Source organism: Ciconia boyciana, chromosome 2 (assembly GCF_034638445.1).
Source record: "Ciconia boyciana chromosome 2, ASM3463844v1, whole genome shotgun sequence".
NCBI lineage: Eukaryota > Metazoa > Chordata > Aves > Ciconiiformes > Ciconiidae > Ciconia > Ciconia boyciana.
This window is the reverse complement of record NC_132935.1, coordinates 113,179,123-113,197,441: the sequence shown is the minus strand read 5'-3', so window position 1 is coordinate 113,197,441 and position 18,319 is coordinate 113,179,123. Positions and strand designations below refer to the sequence as shown.

General features: G+C 33.8%; 1 protein-coding gene across 14 annotated transcripts in view; it reads left to right on the top strand.

Annotated features, from left to right (window-relative positions):
• LRRFIP2 (LRR binding FLII interacting protein 2) overlaps positions 1-18,319 on the top strand; it is a 61,983-nt gene that overhangs the window by 28,058 nt on the left and 15,606 nt on the right. For 5 of the 14 annotated variants that reach the window (XM_072853585.1, XM_072853583.1, XM_072853588.1 and 2 more), the window contains exons 4-10: positions 3,626-3,691; positions 5,985-6,032; positions 7,612-7,659; positions 7,761-7,814; positions 13,092-13,136; positions 13,829-13,942; positions 14,395-14,466. In XM_072853585.1, the coding sequence (XP_072709686.1) occupies positions 3,626-3,691; positions 5,985-6,032; positions 7,612-7,659; positions 7,761-7,814; positions 13,092-13,136; positions 13,829-13,942; positions 14,395-14,466 (447 nt within the window). The remainder of the gene's footprint in view (positions 1-3,625; positions 3,692-5,984; positions 6,033-7,611; positions 7,660-7,760; positions 7,815-13,091; positions 13,137-13,828; positions 13,943-14,394; positions 14,467-18,319) is intronic. The other 9 variants (XM_072853587.1, XM_072853589.1, XM_072853593.1 and 6 more) reach the window with 3 other exon arrangements.

Here is an 18,319-nt window from a genome sequence, read left to right as displayed (position 1 = left end):
AGGAAAAATTACTAAAATAAAAAGGTTGGTTTTGTTTACTTTGAAAGGAGGAATAAGCTGTTTCTTTGTGTGAATTAAAAAAAAAAAGTGATTGTCACTTAGTAAGAGGTTTCAGCAATTAAATGTAATCTTTGATTAACTGAATTTTGTATAACGTCTTGCAAGTCCTGGTGTTAAGTGTTTCTGCAATTTATTGCACAGATATTTTTACCAAATTGTTTAAATCAGGTAGTGTTGACTACTTTGCAAACAGTAAATGGTTTACAGAAGAAGCATGTAAAATATGCTATGTGTCAATACTTAAAACTTGTGAGCTAGTACAGGTTTGCTCAGATCTGCTCTTGCCTTGGTTAACATACAAAATATGCTAAGATGTAGATTAAGTAATTTACCCTTGACTAAAGAATAGGGCTTGAATTCAGTAGAAAGCTGAGCTCATTTGGGGTGGGGGGGGAGCTTACCCAGAATTTCTTTGACTGTCTCGGTTATTTTGTGCCTTTCAGTGAAGATTAACAGTTATCATTAGAGCTTTTTCAAATTATTTTATATATTGATATATTTTTACAATTTCATTCTTAAGAGTTCTTTGGATGTCAGTGGGTCTCACAGGAGCAGAGCAAGTACCTCTAGAAGGAGAGATCTTGTGGTGTGTAGCCTGGAATGAGCATGTTTTGATGTGTTCACATTATAATGTTTTCTGTGTCTACTTACCAAAGCAGTAGTTTGGTGAAAGCATGCTTCTTTATAGAAAACGGTATTAATTGGACTGCTGCAATGATTGATGTCATCGAACACTTTGTGATAGCAAGTTTGAGGGCTCAAAGAAAGTGTTAAGTGTTCTGTCTTGACAATAACTTCAAGTTTGAAGGGAATTCTTCGGTTTCTCCAGTCTCTCTCTTCCAATGTCCCCAAAAGAGAAGTAAAATAAAGTGGCAAAGGTTGTGCATCAACAGTGATAGGTACAAAGATGTTGCTAAAAGTTATGGCAGGAAACCTTTTTTTTCCTCAATTATGTTGTGATGTTAGTCCTACAGTCAAGGCTGGAATACAAACAGAAATTTTACTTTTTCAGAAATGCGTATTTCTGTATATTTTGTGGTATGCCTAGTTTAGGCAACTTAAATACTTGTTAGTGGACTGTTAAGCTGTTAATAGTTAAGTAAAGGTGTAAGTTAAGTGTTGTGATGATAATGATTATCTGAGTGATCCGTCTCCATTCCCTGATAGCAAGGTTGCTTATCTGTAGGTAATAATTAAAGATAAAAAATGTTAAAAAAAAAAAAAATGGTTAAGTTGGTTAAAACTGGTACAGTGTCCTATGGGTCCTGTATGGTAATGCTTTTAGCAACACAAAAAGGTACCATAGTCTGCAAATTACATTAAGAATATTAAGTTATTATTTAATATAATAGGAATATTGGATATATTGAAACTATTGAGATAATATGAAAATACTATGAACTAAAACTGGCCTATATTAATTTATAAACAAATGTAAAATCTAAACCCAGGGAATTTTTGGTTTTAATTTGATCTCTAGAAGGAGTTTTCAGATGTATCAATAGACAGGAAGAAATTACTGTTCTTGTAATCCTCTCAGTAGTTCTTATGTTGAAAATTACATTGGGTAGTGCTCTAGCATGCCATTAGTATATAATGTAATGTTCTCAAACTACCTTCAATTTCTGTTTTGTTTTTCAAGAAAATTTAGGATGATACTTAGTAACATTTTGGATTGTGCATTACCTACATTTGGAATAAGTTATACCTATGAAATTTTAAATGAACTGGAAAAAGAAGCTTGCTTTGAAAATTTAAGATTGGTATCTTAAAAAAAATATATATAACCTCCACAAATTTTGCCCTTGTTGACTGACAAGAAACATGGGGACACTGGCTAAGCTATTATTACAAAGCTGTTTTCATAAGTATTGTTAAGAGTTGCCAAATCTAGTAGACGAGCAGTCTCTTTACACATAGGTGTCCCTTTCATCCCACTATTCCTCCTTTTTTCACACACTTGCTCCTTCTGAAAACACCTTTATCCCTCCCTTTCCCCACCTTTGATTCCTCCCCTGATCCCAAGATGCTATTCCCCTGCATCCCATAATGTCTTCCATGCCCTGTAGGCAGTAACCTCTCTCAGTCTGTAAGGTGCCCTGTAGAGCCCCACATCGTGATGGGTTTCACCCCTCGACAGCAGGGCTGACTGATGGTCCTCTGGGCTCCTTTGCCTGTGTTGGGACGAGCCTTTTATCACATAACCTAACAAATACTGTCTCAGTTTAATACAATCTACCATATGAGACTTTTGCTTAATTATTTAAAATTTTGTTACCAAAACCACATGAAATATTTCACGTAACCTACTGCTGTCCAGAATTATCTCACTTTTCAGAAATTGGGATGGTGTTGGGGGAAAAAAAAATAGTTTTTATTAAAAAGTGTTCCAGCCTCAGAATGCCCTTTAGATTGGATAAGTGGCATTCCTTCATGTGTAAATTTTCTTAGCTAATAGAATATGGTTTCTTGTAATTTACTTTTAAGTAGTTTTAGTCATTCTTCATAAAGAAAGCTAATTTTTACATCTTGTAACTTCATGGTTTTAATTTCATTTTCTTTTACTTCAGTATGACAGTGCTAAGGATAGATCTACAAGATACTTGGTCCCTGTAGGTTAACACTTTGCATGTCTTTGAGTGAAGACTGCTTTTGTGCTTTGTTTTTAAGGTGTAATGGCACTAACTTGCTACTCTAAATTATTGATTTAAAAAAGATATATGTTTGTACTATCACACTTTCAGACCTAGAATAGCAGTGTGATTCTAACACTTTCCGTAGAATGCATGTATAAACTTTCTCCAGGAGAATATCTAATGAAATCACATATTACAGACAGCTATCTTACAGTAAGCACTTTTTAGTATTTCTGTTATTTCTAAACTTCGTAGTGAAGTGACATATACAGATTAGACTTAGAAGACCATACTTTTTTTAAAAAGTGTGTGTATGCATGTATCTGTATTCTCCATTTCTGTATAGAAACTTTAATCTAATGGAAAATTACTTCAGTCCTGAGAAAAAGCAGGTGGTTGGTATACCTTTACTTAAAAAAAAAATTCCTTCTTATTGTTATGAAGTGACAGTAGCATGCATCACATTGTCATTGGTATTAGACCAAGTAAGATTTGTGTGTGTCTCCTTAGGCAAAGAAAAGCACCAAGTACCACTAAGAGGAATATGCAAGCAGCTTAAAAAGCTGAATTTGTTGAAACAGCAATGTTATCTGAATTAGCTACAGATAGGCAAACACAATATAGTGCTTAAAATAGTCTGTGATGGTAAGCTTTTTTAGTTTATTGTTTTTACATTTTTTGTGAAATGTGAACTCTGGCTTAAGCCAAGTCTGTGTGAATCAGAGATAAGGTTGGTTATAGTTTCATTTTTTTTTTTTTTACACAGTGGTAGAAGTATGGCCTGTTATTCTAATCATGTAGTTAGACTTTTCTGTGGTGTTTCTGTTGTAGGTGATAAGTATCTTAAATCCTTATGTTTGACTCCTTTATATTTTAAGATTGAAGATGCTGTTATATAGTGGTACTAATTTTCTAAATTTTATTCTTAGAGTCATGCTTACAGTGAATCTCATAGTTCAAAGAAGAAAGCTGCTTATTCCCATAAAGATTTATTGGTTAGTTTTCTACTATAATATTTATTATAAATATACTAACTGTGTAGACTTACATGCTAATACAGTTATGGATAAATTTATTAGTTTGCTGACATATGCATAAATGTTTTCAGGAAAAAAAGAAACCTCTAGTATTGACCAAATTCTGATGTGAAGTTGAGTGTTTGAAACTGTGCTCATGGCAGTGTAATCCCATGAATGGAATCAGTTGAATAGAAATCGTGTTCTGTTGGAGGCCTGTGGAAGGCTCTTGGAAATATTTAAAAGTGGCACTTTTCTGCATTAAAGTTTATTCAGTCAGGATGGAGATACATGTTCTATTATTTACACTTTGTCCCCTGTCAGTTAGATATATTTTACACGTAGATGTAAAGCAGATTGAATTTACCATAAACTTTGATGTTAACCTACTGAACAGTTGAGAAAGGCATGTGGATTATTGTGATCTTCCAAAAACTATTCTAGAAAGTTCAGTGTGTAACATATGAATACAGTGCCAAGAAATTAAATATTTTTGATGTAATTTTTTCAGAGGGTTTTGGCACTGATGAAATAGCAGTTGCTTCAGGGTTGGGGGAGTTAGAGCAGCAGTGGACACCTGTGTTGAGACAAGGCTGAAATAATTTTTGTATTTACTTATAATTATTTGTATTACAGCATTTCTCTGTGCGCTTTTGAGGTGCTATTTTCCTGTTCCCTCAGTTCTTAAATGAGTAATATTAATTTTTCTGCCTCCTATGGCCTATTGAGGTAGAAGACGCTACTTTCTGAAAGCACTACTTTTTGCCATGTCTTCATCTCTGTTTTTCCTTCTGTTATATGTGTGTATCAAACTTTTCCTCACATATGCATATATATCCAATCTGTGTAGGAAGTGTTAAACAACAGAAATAAGCCTAAGTATAATTGCTAGGCTTTCAGCATGTGCACTTGGTGTAAAGAACAGCGGTAGGGTACAGACGAATGCTGATCACACAAACGTCCATCCCCTATTAAATTCTTAGGAATTTCTGTCCTTCTCTCTCCCCGAATGCTCTGATCCAGGATGGCATCTAATGGAAAAAAAAGATCAAGCAAATCATTGTACTAATTATTAGCAAGTTTTGTCAAATATGTTTTTCATTTATTTCATGCTGCACTTGTCAGGGTTTAGATAAACTTTTCAGGGTTTTCTTATTTATTAGGGAGAAAAACCAAAACTATTTACTCTTTTGGTTGGGCAGGACATTAAAATACAGATAATGCTGATATACAGAGTACCTAAGTAGGTTTGGGGTTTTATGCACTTTACTTGCTTCAGAAAGTTACATGGATTTTGAGTTAACCGTAGGGAAAATTTTTACAATGTTCTGTACAAGTGCTAAGCTTGGGAACATTTGGGCAATGTTGAGATAAACTTTTATTTACAAGATCTACACATGTGACCTTTGTTTTCTCTTTTCTTTCCCCCCCCCCACAGAGTGGAATTTACTATGATCAAAGAAATTATAGCAGCCTTAGATATAGTAAACCAGTTCCTTCCTACCATACTCGGGTCTGTCTCATCTTCCTATACTCATTTTTAATGTACATAAAATACATACATTTGGTTTTGCTTACTTATGCTATAAGAAGCAACCTTTTCTCTCTTTCCTTTTATAATTTCCTTCTATAACACTGCAAATTATTACAGCTAATAGTAGTTACAATTGTATTTCTCGCTTTTAAGTGTTGCCTTTTATAAAATGAGTGGATAACATGAGTTAGTGTTCTGCATACGTGGGGTTTTAAATTTAAAATAGCTTCTGTTGCATGATTGCTATATGTTATAAAGAAAACACCTAGCAGCTGTGACACTTGCTTTTTCAAAATTCTGTTCTTAAAAAATGACAACAAAAAGTTTAGCGCCAATGTACTACTTTCTTCTATGGTAATATAAATGATAAATCAATGGTCTGTTGTGAGATGGGTAGAATCTTCCAGTACCTGCAGCTACTGTCATGGTCAGGTTTAAATAAGTAGCTAGAGGAAATTGATGTGTCTTCTGAAAACTACTTAATTTCTTATCATTCTCTTCTACAAATCTTCTGATAAAAATACTAGATTGCTTCAATTAATGTTTTAGATTATGATTTCAAAGATAATAGGTTTTCTTGGAATGTTTATCCACACTTTTCTTAAAGTTCCTGTGTCTTATAGACTTAAAATCTAGTATTTCAATCTTTTAGAACTTTGGGGGAATATAGAGCAAGAGATAAAAAAAATTAATATATGCAGAAAGTGTTTCTGACTCTTTCTATTCTTCACACTACAGTCATCTTCTCTATACAGTGATCCAGTGGCAACAACTAGGAGTTACAGGGTTAGTACAATGTAAAATAATATCTTGTTTATCTTTAGATGTCTGAAAGGCCCTCAAATATAAAATTACACTTTTCTTCATAGGTGTCTCCTTCTGTAAACACTGGTTTGATAAGAAGTATCAGTTTGGTTCGTAAGCACCATTTGCACGGTTGCCTTAAATTTATATTGTATGGCCATGAGGCTTGACAGTATTACATGTGCATCTTTTCATATTTTTAAATAAAGCTGCAGCTTGTGTGTCATTTTGTAGAAAAATTCAGTTTAATGTTTTTAACATTGTTAAATTGTCTCTTTAGTAGTTGCTGTTTTACTGATCTTTTTACAGACAAGCATAAATTTATGGATACAACAATGATGTTGAGGAACACTGGGGTTAGAACAAGTTAATCCAAGCATAGTAAATAACAACTGCATGTATAATACTAAAAAAATATTTAAAGAAATTAAGATAAGCATTTGAATGGAAAAATCATTGTCAGGAGATTACATAAATTTGTGGTAAATACACTTTCAATACTTTCAAATAAGATGCCATATTTAAATTTAATAATCATACAAAAATGTAATAGGATAAAAACCTAATCTACATCTTTACAAAATAAAAAGTAGCTAGAATTGCCATAAGAATGGCTAAGATAGGTCTACAAAAAGTTGTTGTCTTTAAAAAGTAACATGCATGCCTGAAACTTTATGCCTTTTGCTGCTACAGTAGTTCAAATCCAACTTATACTGCCATTTAGAGACATGCTAAGCCTATGTAGAAAATTGTCAAGTATTCTTATGCAATATTTTAATGTAGTTAGTGAGGTCTTGTTCTGCACTTGGATTGCAGAGATAATTTACTTTTTTTGGCTTTGTGCATATTCTTGAGAAAACATTAGAAGATCCAGTGAGAGAACGAGACCATGATGACTGCTATTAGATATAATTCTAATATACATAGAATTCTAATTTCTACTAGAGATCCCTTCATAGGTAGGGGGAAAGCAGCATGAGACTAATCTTTTTTATTTGTGCAGCAGAGCAGCTCAGCTGCTTTTATTATCCACTACATAAAAAGATTTCAGCCTTGCACCTTAGAATCATAGAATCATTTAGGTTGGAAAAGACCTTTAAGGTCAACCTTTGAGTCCAACTGTAACACCTTCTCCTTCAGGAAAACCTGCATGGGTGAGCACAAAGTAAAACTGATAAGTATACAATATAGCTTCAGTTCCCTGGGTGGATTAAAACTTCTGAAGGCTTCAGAACAGTGAAAACCAAATTGCAATTTAAATATTTAATTTAATTTTCTTCTGAGAATAGTTAAGATTTTATATTCTTTTTAAACTATTTGCTTATTTTTCAAGGAAATTCTTAAATTTATATTTTGAAATAGACATCCCTAATAGTAGGAGGAAATGCTGCTGGAAACTTTTAAAAATTGTCCTTTCAAAAAGTATAATGTTAACTGTGGAAAATGCATAGATGGGGTAAGATGGAGTACATTGCAGTGCATAAGAATTAAAGTGTATAAGAGTGTGGCATAATTCTTTCTGAGACTGAATATAAATGGTATTTCATTCCCTCTTTCTCAGGCATCTTTGTGTGGTGATGGATTACATAGCTCATATAGTTCTCGCACTGTAAGTGTAATAGGCTTTTGATTGTTTCTTTCATTACCTTGGTTTTCTGGAGACAAAAATCTATGATAATTGTGAAAATTTCCTTCATAACTTCTCTTTAGCCATCTGAATACAGTTATTCTTCAAGAGCAAGCTCAGTTCGAAGTAGTCCAGTGGTGAGCGTTCCTCTTGCATGGTTTGCTTAATGCTTTGATACTAACGCACAATAATTATGAGTATTTACACTGGGGATCATTTTACTGACCAACACACAGACTCAATTTTTCAATTCCACATCAAAAAAATGTAACTTGTCAAAGATGTGCTTTTTAGCAAGATGTAAAGTTTTAGCAGGAAGACAGTAAAGCGTAGAAGCAATAAGGAATTTGCTTTTCTAAACATCTTTTACGTATTTGTAATGTATATAATTGGAAGCAATTGGAAACTGGAGTATAGTACATTGTTGGAGTTATGACCTTCTGTCATAGTTGGGCAGGCATGTGAAGCTGTTTCTACAATACATGTGAAAAAGTCTTTCTTTTCAGGAAGAGGACTAATGCAAACTTTGTTATATCATGCAGTAAGAAAGAAGTAGCTAGCTCATTTTTATTGTAACCAGTATTAAAAATGAGATAAATTTGTTGCTGGATCTGTATTGTGTTAAAAGGGTCATTCCGAAGATGGCTTTTCATGCTACAAAGTGATTTTAAATAGTTCTACCCTGTTTCTGCCACAGAATGACTGTCTTAGTTTCATTGGTACAGCTGCTCATTTGTCATGCTACACAAAAAAGTAGATCAGTGTTCTGGTATAGGTTAAATTGAAATGTTCTGTCCTGTTTTCATTGTTCGCATATTCTTAACAATGTTATAGAGACTAAACAAATAAAACCAGATTTGTCATAGACTGGATGTTTTTAGCTACAAAAGATGTCAGAGTCAATTTTTGAGGGTGTAGGAAGAAGGCAATTTTACTGTTGCTTTATGAAGTTCCAAAACCTAAGAGGTATTGGCATCCATCTCTAAAGTTTCTTGAACTGTGAAAATACTACTTGTCTCCGTAGTTTCTCTTAACATTAAGATTCATTTCTTAAAAGTATATACTTTACATATATATAGGAATATATATCTCTCTCAGATCTCAGTATGTATATGGGATACCAATAATGCCAAGGTACCATTCACTCACACTAGTGAATGTTTAATAGTTCAAAGTGTTTAATGAAGTAATTCTGAAAAGGGTATTGAGCAGACGAAGTAAAAATCTTATTCATAACTTAACTTTCACTTTCTACTGTTTCTGTGGTTAATAGCTTGGTTTCACTCTGGGTAGTGCATTGGAAGTCAGCTCAGTACTCACTGGAAATCGAAAGAAAGTAGGAGAGAAGATGGAGACAGTAGAAAACACTGGTGAAAAACCTATATGGTGCATCTCCATTGTAAACTGTATCAAGTTTGATAAACCTGTTGAGAAAGATACTAGAAGTGCAAAAGGTGTAGAAGGAGGAACAGTAAGGTTTATCAGATGTATGGACTTTTCAACAGCAAAGATAAGTTCGTTGTGAATGAAGGAGTGCAGTGTTGTCATAGATTATGTTTGTAGCCCTTGAGTCGTTTGTTCTTTTGCTGTAAGCATAATTCATATAAGGAGAATTCTGTTCAGCATCTTTATACTTTGTGAAATGCAAGTGAAATTAGAAAGTTTAGCCAACTTTCTGACTGTGAAAATGTATTTATTTTTTAAAAAATAAAGATATTATTTAAAATGCAGATGTAGTTATAGCTGGAAAATTCTTTGTCAGAGAAATAGAACATAACCAAGCAGTGACAAAAAATACGATTTCTGTAGTCCTAACCATGCATAATCCAAGACAGGTGTTCATCAGCAAACTGTTTTATATGTAACTGGTCACATTTGCATAAAAAAATCTCACTATCTTTTAGTCGGAATAAGATGAGGCTACATGAGTGATCATGTACCTCAAGTACAAAGAAATTAAGAATTATGTTTTACAATGGTGAAAATGGAATAAGGACAATATATTTTCAAACTGTTCATTTAAAGATTTTTCTTTCATATAATCACTTTTAAAACTAAATATAATGTTCGCAGTAACTTTCTGCCTTTTGAAGTAGAATGTTATCAATACAACACTTCTGGTAAACCTACTCTTCTCATTAAATACTATGTTTAATGTGCATAATGTTTTCTCAGTTAAATATTTCACTTGAATTCCCATGGCATTGTAATGACTGTAGTGTGGTTAGACATATTGTGCCTTTTTTACCAGTGATGTGTAGCATTAGCATTTTTTCCTCACCTTTTCAGGTGCCTGTCTGACATATAGCTTTGGGGAATAAGCTTGTCTTCCATTGTAAGGCCTCTTAAAATTATGAATGAGAGGAAGCCCAGATCATATTCATAATTAGTAGTGTTGGGATTGTGTTTGATTTGAACAAAAGATGCCATTTGTAGAGGAAAAATAATAACTTTTATTTATCAAATTCTGATTATATAATCTGTCTTTATGATCTACAAACCTTTTTTAAAAAAAGGTAATTTTTGTAGCTTGTTTGGCACTATATTAGTACTAAAACCTTTTGTATCTCTGATTGTATTTTTTTATATTACTCCAAATGAGGAAAATTAATCAATAATAAGTGTTCATTACTTTTAGATACTGTAAACTGTAAGAATAATAAACATCTGAAGAGAGTGTTTAAAAACAATGCATATGCTGACTAAAGTATTAATATCAGTGGCACACATTTTATTCATGTAGACACATTTAAAATGGCAAAACCCTAAAAGAATAATTAAGACTTTACAACTGTTAAACTGTTAGAAAAGCTAGAATAAATTGCAGTAATGGAGACTTAAATTAGGATTTCCTGTTTGTTCTTTTTAAATAAACTCCTGTTCATTCTGTGGTATCATCTTCAGTTCTCTTTCACCTTTCTCCTTATCTTTTGAAGTCCTCTGATTTTTCTGATCAAAGTGAAACTGCTGCTGACTATTTTAGTCGTTCCAACCGCAGGGGAAGCATTGTTTCCGATGCAGACGATGTGCAAGGTTTGAATAGTGTGAGTGTAATGCTTGTTGTTATACTGTGGTGAATACAGCAGACTTACTAACCATGGATTTTCTTTTCATACTCTGAAAGAGTAAATACTGTAAAAGCATTCAGAGTTATTTAATGGCAAATAGGTTTGTTGAGGGGTTGGGGCTGGTTTTTTGGTATAAAATTGCCTGGAGTCTGAATTTTTAAAAAGCATGCCGCTTTATTTTAAAGCACATCTGGCCTGTTGCTAGAAGCATGTGACATGTTAACACTTCACACTTTGTGTGTGTGATAAGCTTAAGCATCTCTTAAATGTAAAATGTTGGGGTTTTTTCTTGCCGAAATTAACAATGTCTAGGTCTTGTGTGTTTTTGTAATACTACTACTTGGTTTAGTGACAAAAATAAATACTTAAAACTGTGCCCTTGCTAGTGCGTTTTAGTGTTCAGTTATCCAGGATGAGATTTTGTCAAGATCCATTACTGGAGCACCCATTGTTGGCTATGCTCTTGCACTGAATCCCAAGTCAATAGAGCATGTTACAGGAAAATTACGATGGTTTTCTTGTGCATCCCTTTAGTCTGAACATTGTTTACAACAAACCTACCTGCCTTCTCTTTATTCCTGCTATAAGTTCTAGAAGCTCTTGTTACTTGCAGTCAAAATTTTTGTGTTTAATAGTGGAAAAAATAGGGAAATTTCTGTTCTTAGGCAGTCTTTGAAATAGCAGTCAGTGTTAGCACATGCAGTAGGAGGAGAGGTTGAGAGAACTGGGCTTATTTAGGTGGGCAAAGGGGATGCTACATGGTGATCAGCAGCCTGCAACTGCTTGAATAGGTAAGAGCCAAACTCTTCATACCCATGCCAAGCAGTGCAACAAGGGGCAGCAGCCTCACACTGCAGCTTGGGAGATTCAGATGAGCCACTGCAAGAAGCTCCAGAAGGAGGTTAGTGTTGCACTCAGACAGATTATGGCAAGGCTGGAGCACCTCCATCCTCAGGAGCTGGTAAGAGCTAACCTGGACTGTTAGCAGCAGTTCTGCCTTGGAAGGGAGGCTGGACTGGGTGACTGCTAGAGTACCCTTACAGCCACTGTTTCTGTGATACTGCATTTAGATGATTTAATACGCTTATAGTGCTATGTAACTTGTATTGTAATAATGCACAATATTTATTGTCTGTACATGCTCAAAGCATTTCTACAGTTTAAATTTTAGCTTTTTTTCCTCTCTAATAAACCTGCTTTTCTGAAATTAATGCTCTGCTAAAAGAAAACGTGGAGGCTGAGACTGGCAATTATGCTACCTTCTCAGTTGCTTTCATCATCATCATCATCATTATGTATTATTAGATTCCAAAATTATATTTTTAAGTTATTCTAAATTGATACTTCAGATCAATTGGATTCTTAACATCATTTTACCGTCACAGTGGTGACAAAATTTGCCATTTACAATTTCAGTACGTCATTGGAGATGGTGAATTTGCCATGGAAATGCAATGTTGCTTCTGTAGAAACCACAATAGAAGCAAAAAGAAAGATCTCAAAGTAACATTTGTTTCTACTGTGATTGTAGCAGACTTCCAAATCTCTTGTCTCTGGGCTGGGAGAAAAACAGGTGTTTTCAGAGAAGCCAGATATTTGAGATACATTGAGTATGGTATCATACTTGTTTTAGGAAATATGGCATCATGTTAATGTCTTCATTTAATTCCACCTATTTTGATTCATGGAAATGTAGAAAATATGGAAATCTACAATATAAGCTTGCAATATCAGAGTTTTCTAAATAAGAAGTGGGGGTGGTAGACCTTTTGCTTAGGCTTCAATACATAAAATATGAATTGAAATTATTTTGTAGGTTGCTATTAACTAGTACGCTTATAATTATGGGCTTTTACCTGAATTGTTTTTGTCCTGATGTAATTGCAGGTTTCACCAAAGAGATTGAAGGAACAAATGTGTTTTCTAATAACTAGGATATTCACATTGGTGTCACCAATTGTCTGAAGTGCACTTGCATGAAGCTTTGTGTTTGTTATGCCACCAAGTGGTGTAGTCACTACCCTGTTGAAATTTAAAATAGTGAAACATGTTTTGTTGATCAGTACTTTAATATTGATAATGACTTTTTCAAAACTTTAAAAAAGTTTCTGGCTCTTTCTTTACAAGCATTCGTTTATCTTACAATTGAGGTAAACCCTACTTCTTCAGGCTGAATATTTTTTTTCCTGTCTTGATCTATGCTAACTTCTGGCATTTCTTATCTTTTTTTCATTGTTTCATTTTTCATTCTTGAATATTTCTTAGTATCTTTGAACAGAAGATGGTGATTCAGTAGTCCCTCATTGCAGAAGGTGTATAGTGATAGCTTTCCTTTTTCTCTTTCAGCTGGAAGAAAAGAGTGAAAAATCACATTCAGAAATATTTTCAAGGGTAAGAGTTTTTAAATTAAAAGTTATTCAAAGTCAGCATTCAGACATAAATTTACAAGTATTAAAATAGTTCCAAAAGTATAAATGCTGTGTGGTTTTAGTAGAGTGTATTTTAGTCATTTTTAAGAACTTGCAAAGAGATAATTTTTTTAGACATATTTTTATCTACAAAATTAATGCTTTGCGTCTTTTATTTCCCAAGGAAAGAATTTTATGCTTTAGTTTACTTTTAGCAAGTATTAGTTTCTTATAGAATTTATTTTCTGTGTGAGAAATATTCAGCAGGAAAGGTTGAATTTTAAGAGGCTAGGGCTATAAAAATTAATATGCTAGATTCCACTGGAGACTTTCTTCTGAATCCTGGGTGGCAGACATTATAATTTTTAGAAATATTTAAACTTCTACAGTTTTTCAGCACTAACAGCCTCCTCATGAAAGTATTCTGAACAGAAGACTCAAAACTGTAATGTTGGGATAACTGATAAGTCATCAAAGAGAAACCAACATTTCACCAAAAAGAAATACAGGTGCTGGAAAATAATCAATGGAAAGTATTGTCTATAAGCTAATATTAAGAAATGGTAACAAGAGATAAAAGTTTTTCTATGACTGTGAAGCAATTTCTAAAGAGTAATGTCAAGTATACCAGAAATGACAATATGATTCCTGATACAGTGTTTTTCCCTTTCTAAGCCATCATCTCGCAATTCAATAAGTGCAGCTCCTCTGAGTGGCAACTCATCTAGGAGAGGAAGTGGAGACACAAGCAGTTTGGTAGATCCTGATGCCTCCCTCAGTGAATTACGGGTAAACTGCATTTTCAGAGAAGTTGGAGCTAATTTAAAATTCTGTTTCTGGTTAGGAGCAATTTTTCTTTGCTACAGAACTTCTGGTTTCTTAATAGTAAGAAAAAGTTAGGAGGATGTAATTTTTAATCACAAAAGATTTATGTATTTATCTTGGTAATTGTATTTGTTGTGTTCATAAATATTTATGCTGCTAACAGTTTAGCTTATATTAAAATAAGACTTTGTTTATGTCAAATTTGAAACAATTCTGTCCTATTTGAGATGGCTTGGATTCAGAGATATAAACAAAATCTTAATTTCCATCAAGTTGCTGTGAATGAATTATAATTTCTGTGAATTATTGCAGGCTTTGGCACTTGACAGAAATGCATGTAAACCTTTTAATGCTTTTTTGACTATAAATTATTTCCCCATACTTCTTATGCAATGGTTCATTCCTATGTCCTGCAGGATATCTATGATCTTAAGGACCAGATACACGATGTAGAAGGGAGATACATGCAGGGACTTAAAGAACTAAAGGTATCAGGGCTCCTCCCAAGCATGCATTCTGTATGGGTATTTTGGGGTAATGGAGATACCACTGGTTCCACTAACTATATAAGGCTTTACTAACAAGTTTTTATATTTCTTTAAAGCATGTATCTAACTTTTAATGCATAGAGAGCATCAGCTTAAACTTGTCATGTGAGTAAATTATTAAGATATGGTTTAAATGTATATGAGATAGTATATGTTCATTATTTGGTTTATGTTAAAATAGTATTAAACTTCTGTATTTTTAGCATGTGTTTTCTGGTAAGACAATGAGAGGTTCAATTTATATTTTTCAGAGTTTTGTTAGCAAATAAATGGATATTCAAAATAATCACTATGTATTGAATGGGGAAGAAAGAAATGGGATATAGTTATGACAAAGAACTTAAGAATTAGTCTTCCAAGTTTCGGCAAATACTACATCTCACAAAGCAAAACCAAAGCAATAATTTTGAAAGATGTGCTGAAACTAATCTGGGCAGGCGTACTGCTTGCAGGAGATTAATTTTGTTTTAATCCTTTGCCATTATGAAAGACTTTTTTTTTTATGCTTATGACTTACATTCCCATTATCTTTGTCTAAATTTTAGGTTGGTATTGTCAGTATTAAGTTAATGAGATTTGTCTGTATTTTGACCTGTTTAAATTAGTATGTATGCTTTTCTTTTGTAAGTTTTTTCCAACAATTAACAGTTTGCAGTTTAAGTATGATTATTTTCCCCTCTTCTGTTGAAGGGAAACTGAATATGATGTGGCTTACAAATCTTTTTCAGGATATTTGTTCTGTTCTCTTTCCTGTTACCTAATTGTGAATGGTCCCATGTGAAAGTAGAGAGATCTTTCCATATTTGTTTTATATCGATATAGAGACTGAATCTAATGAATGCTGCTTGCACTAGAGCGTGTAACAGTGAAGTATTTAACAGCTTTCATGAATTTCCTTGATTAAACAGCATATTAGATGGTGTAGTAAAGAGAAAATATGTAATTTGAGCTGTTCAATGTAGCAAAAATTATTTCCTCTTTAGAGGGTAAGTAACTTTGAATCTGATAGCCATATGCTCAGATGAAGTATGCCTTGTTTTAATCATATTGCCATATAAATATTAAAAGGATTTCAAAGAGCAGTAGATCACAAGATTATTAGACATAGCTATGATTGTACTAAATTTGAATAAAACATGAGTGCTTCATATTTTCAGAATGGATTCAACTTTCATACTTTTGCATGTTTGCCAGCATCTCACGACTACTGTTCTGAATTATTACTAATGCACTATTATTTATTGTAATCCGTTAGTTACCAAAGAGCACAGGTGTGCCATAAACAGTAAGATCTTGATCTATGCTTGGCTTAAACTGAATTGCACTTTATGCTATTGTTAATACTGAATAATATGTTTGTAAGTTAATTTGCCTTCCATAGAGATTCTTTCAGTAACCCTTCTTTCTAATTAGGAACGTATTGCCTTTTTCTCAGTTTCTGCCTTAGCAGTTTTGTCTTGTGTACGTTAGAAGAGTTACTAGGATACCTGCTTTTAAACTTCTTTTAAGTGTGTTTGCAGTGGTTGAGTAACAGTGATGTGTAATCACACTGCCTTCAAACCTCTGTGGTTGCCCATCCCTCATGCTGCTAAGAGTGTGGTTTTTACCTGGCTACAAATCTGCTGGGTGTCAGCAGAATAAACTCTAATGTGGATAGTTCTGATTTAGTTAGGTCTTCAAATCTTTTCATGTCTCAGTTTAATTTGGTTTTGTTGATTCTTTCTATATTCCCTTGCATCAACTAGAAAGGAATCCTTTTTCTTTCCTCAAAATTTTTTTATGCAGTTAACAGAGCACTCTCTTGATGTCTGCTGGGTTTAATCATCCTGTTCTAGCCAAGCAGGCTAATTTGCATAGCCCTTTGACTTTACTGATAGAATTGTGGGTGGTATTTCTTCATAGCTTTAGGTTACATGCAGAGCCTTATTATCCATTTTCATTCCAACCTATTCCCACTGCTTCATCCTTAGATATCCCACTGCCTCATTGAAGTGTTTCAGAAATTCTTCCAAATTCATATTATTTCTCACCAAACTGGAAGATTACTGAAACTACATGGAATTCTTGAACCGTAGGGAACGTGTAATACTTTACTTGAAAAGAAGGAACAGTTCCAAAGAGGCCTTAGTGATGTTCCAGTTTTTTTAACTGGTCGGAGACTCTTAGGCATAGCTTGGTTTCTTTCTGGGAAGCAATCCTCCTTCTTCTGTCTCGAAATCAATTTATTACTCTTCCATAACTGCAGATTTTTCTCCTGTTACCTTGTTGATTAATGACATTTTAATCCAATCTTTTAAGTCCCAACCTAGTCTCCTCTTTAGGGCTGGAGTCCTGGAGCGTATGGCATATAATAAGAGGCTAAGGCAACTGGATTTGATAAGTCTTGGCGGGCAGCAGTATCATTGCTGTTTTCAGCTGCCTAATAGGAGGCTGTAGAGAAGACAGGGCAGACTCCTTTCAGAGGAGCACAGTGACAGGGCAAGGTGCAACAGACAAAAGTTGCATTGTAAGGGCAGAAATTCCAATTAGACCTCAAGAAAAAGGCTTTCATAAGGAAGGCAGTCAAAGACTGGAACAGGTTGTCCAGCCAGGTTCTGCAGTCTAGATCCCTGGAGATACTTTAAGTGAACTGGAGATGAGCTATGAGCAGCCTGATCTTGGTTGGCCCTGTTTAATTGGGAGATTGGACCAGATGGCATCCAGAGATTTCTGCCAACCTAAATTACTACGTGACTCCACTCACCACACTCACAGAAACAATCAAATTGGAATTTTTTCCTAGTTGTACTTTTCGTTAAATTTTGTATCTCCCCATAAAAGGACTATAGCATTCATTTTAATCCTAGTATTTTGCTTTTTTCCTCTAAATTGAATTATTCTTTGAAAGTCTTTGGAAGGTTTACTGTCTCTGACACTTTGTTTTACCAGTCTTTACAAGATTTGTCAAGTTTACACCATCACAAAAAATGCTTTCTGTGGTTTTAATCTAAAACTTATGTAAGTGCATTCAAGTAATTATTGTTCTTTATTTTTTAATTTTCTTTTGTCTTATCATGAGTATTCTTTGCTGTTTGCTATTTACTGCTTCCCAGATGATACTGGTTCCTTTCTTACCTTTTCACTACTTATACCTTCTTGTCTCTTCTGATCTGTAGTCTGTCAGGATATGTCTTCAGTTATTTTTCCTGGGGTTTCTAAAATACTGTTTTTCTCCAGCACAAAATTCCAGAATTTAGTGAATGGAACAGAGAGATATAAATACATGTGATTATGATAAAATTATAAAAGTTAAAATATGTACTTTAAGGACAGCTTTCTCAAAATGGAGATTTATAACATGGAATAAGGTTTGGGGGTTCGTTTTTTTAGGTTTTCTTAGGTAACTTAGATTGTTACCACCCTCTTCTCTAACATCTTAGTCCTTAGTCCTACTGTTCTGTTTTCTAGAAAACCCAAGCTTGGTGCCCTTCCTGTGTCCTAGTACTTCCACTGTCATAATACAAATAATTAAACATGGAGGTTATGCTACCTATGCCTTCAAAGAACAAATTGCATGAAATACTAGGAATTTGTAGTAGGGCACAGATCTACTTTGGAAGGGGAATGGTTTAATAGTTCTTCAATTCTGAAATTAGGACTCTGAAACTCAATTTTTGTATTTTTAAAAGCATGCATATTGAAATCATTGCATGTTCAAAAGTGTCTGGAGTGATAGTTGTTCTAGCATTTGAATAACTGACATTTGTTACAGTTCTGAGAAAAAAATAATAGGATAAAATAATTTTGGTAAACA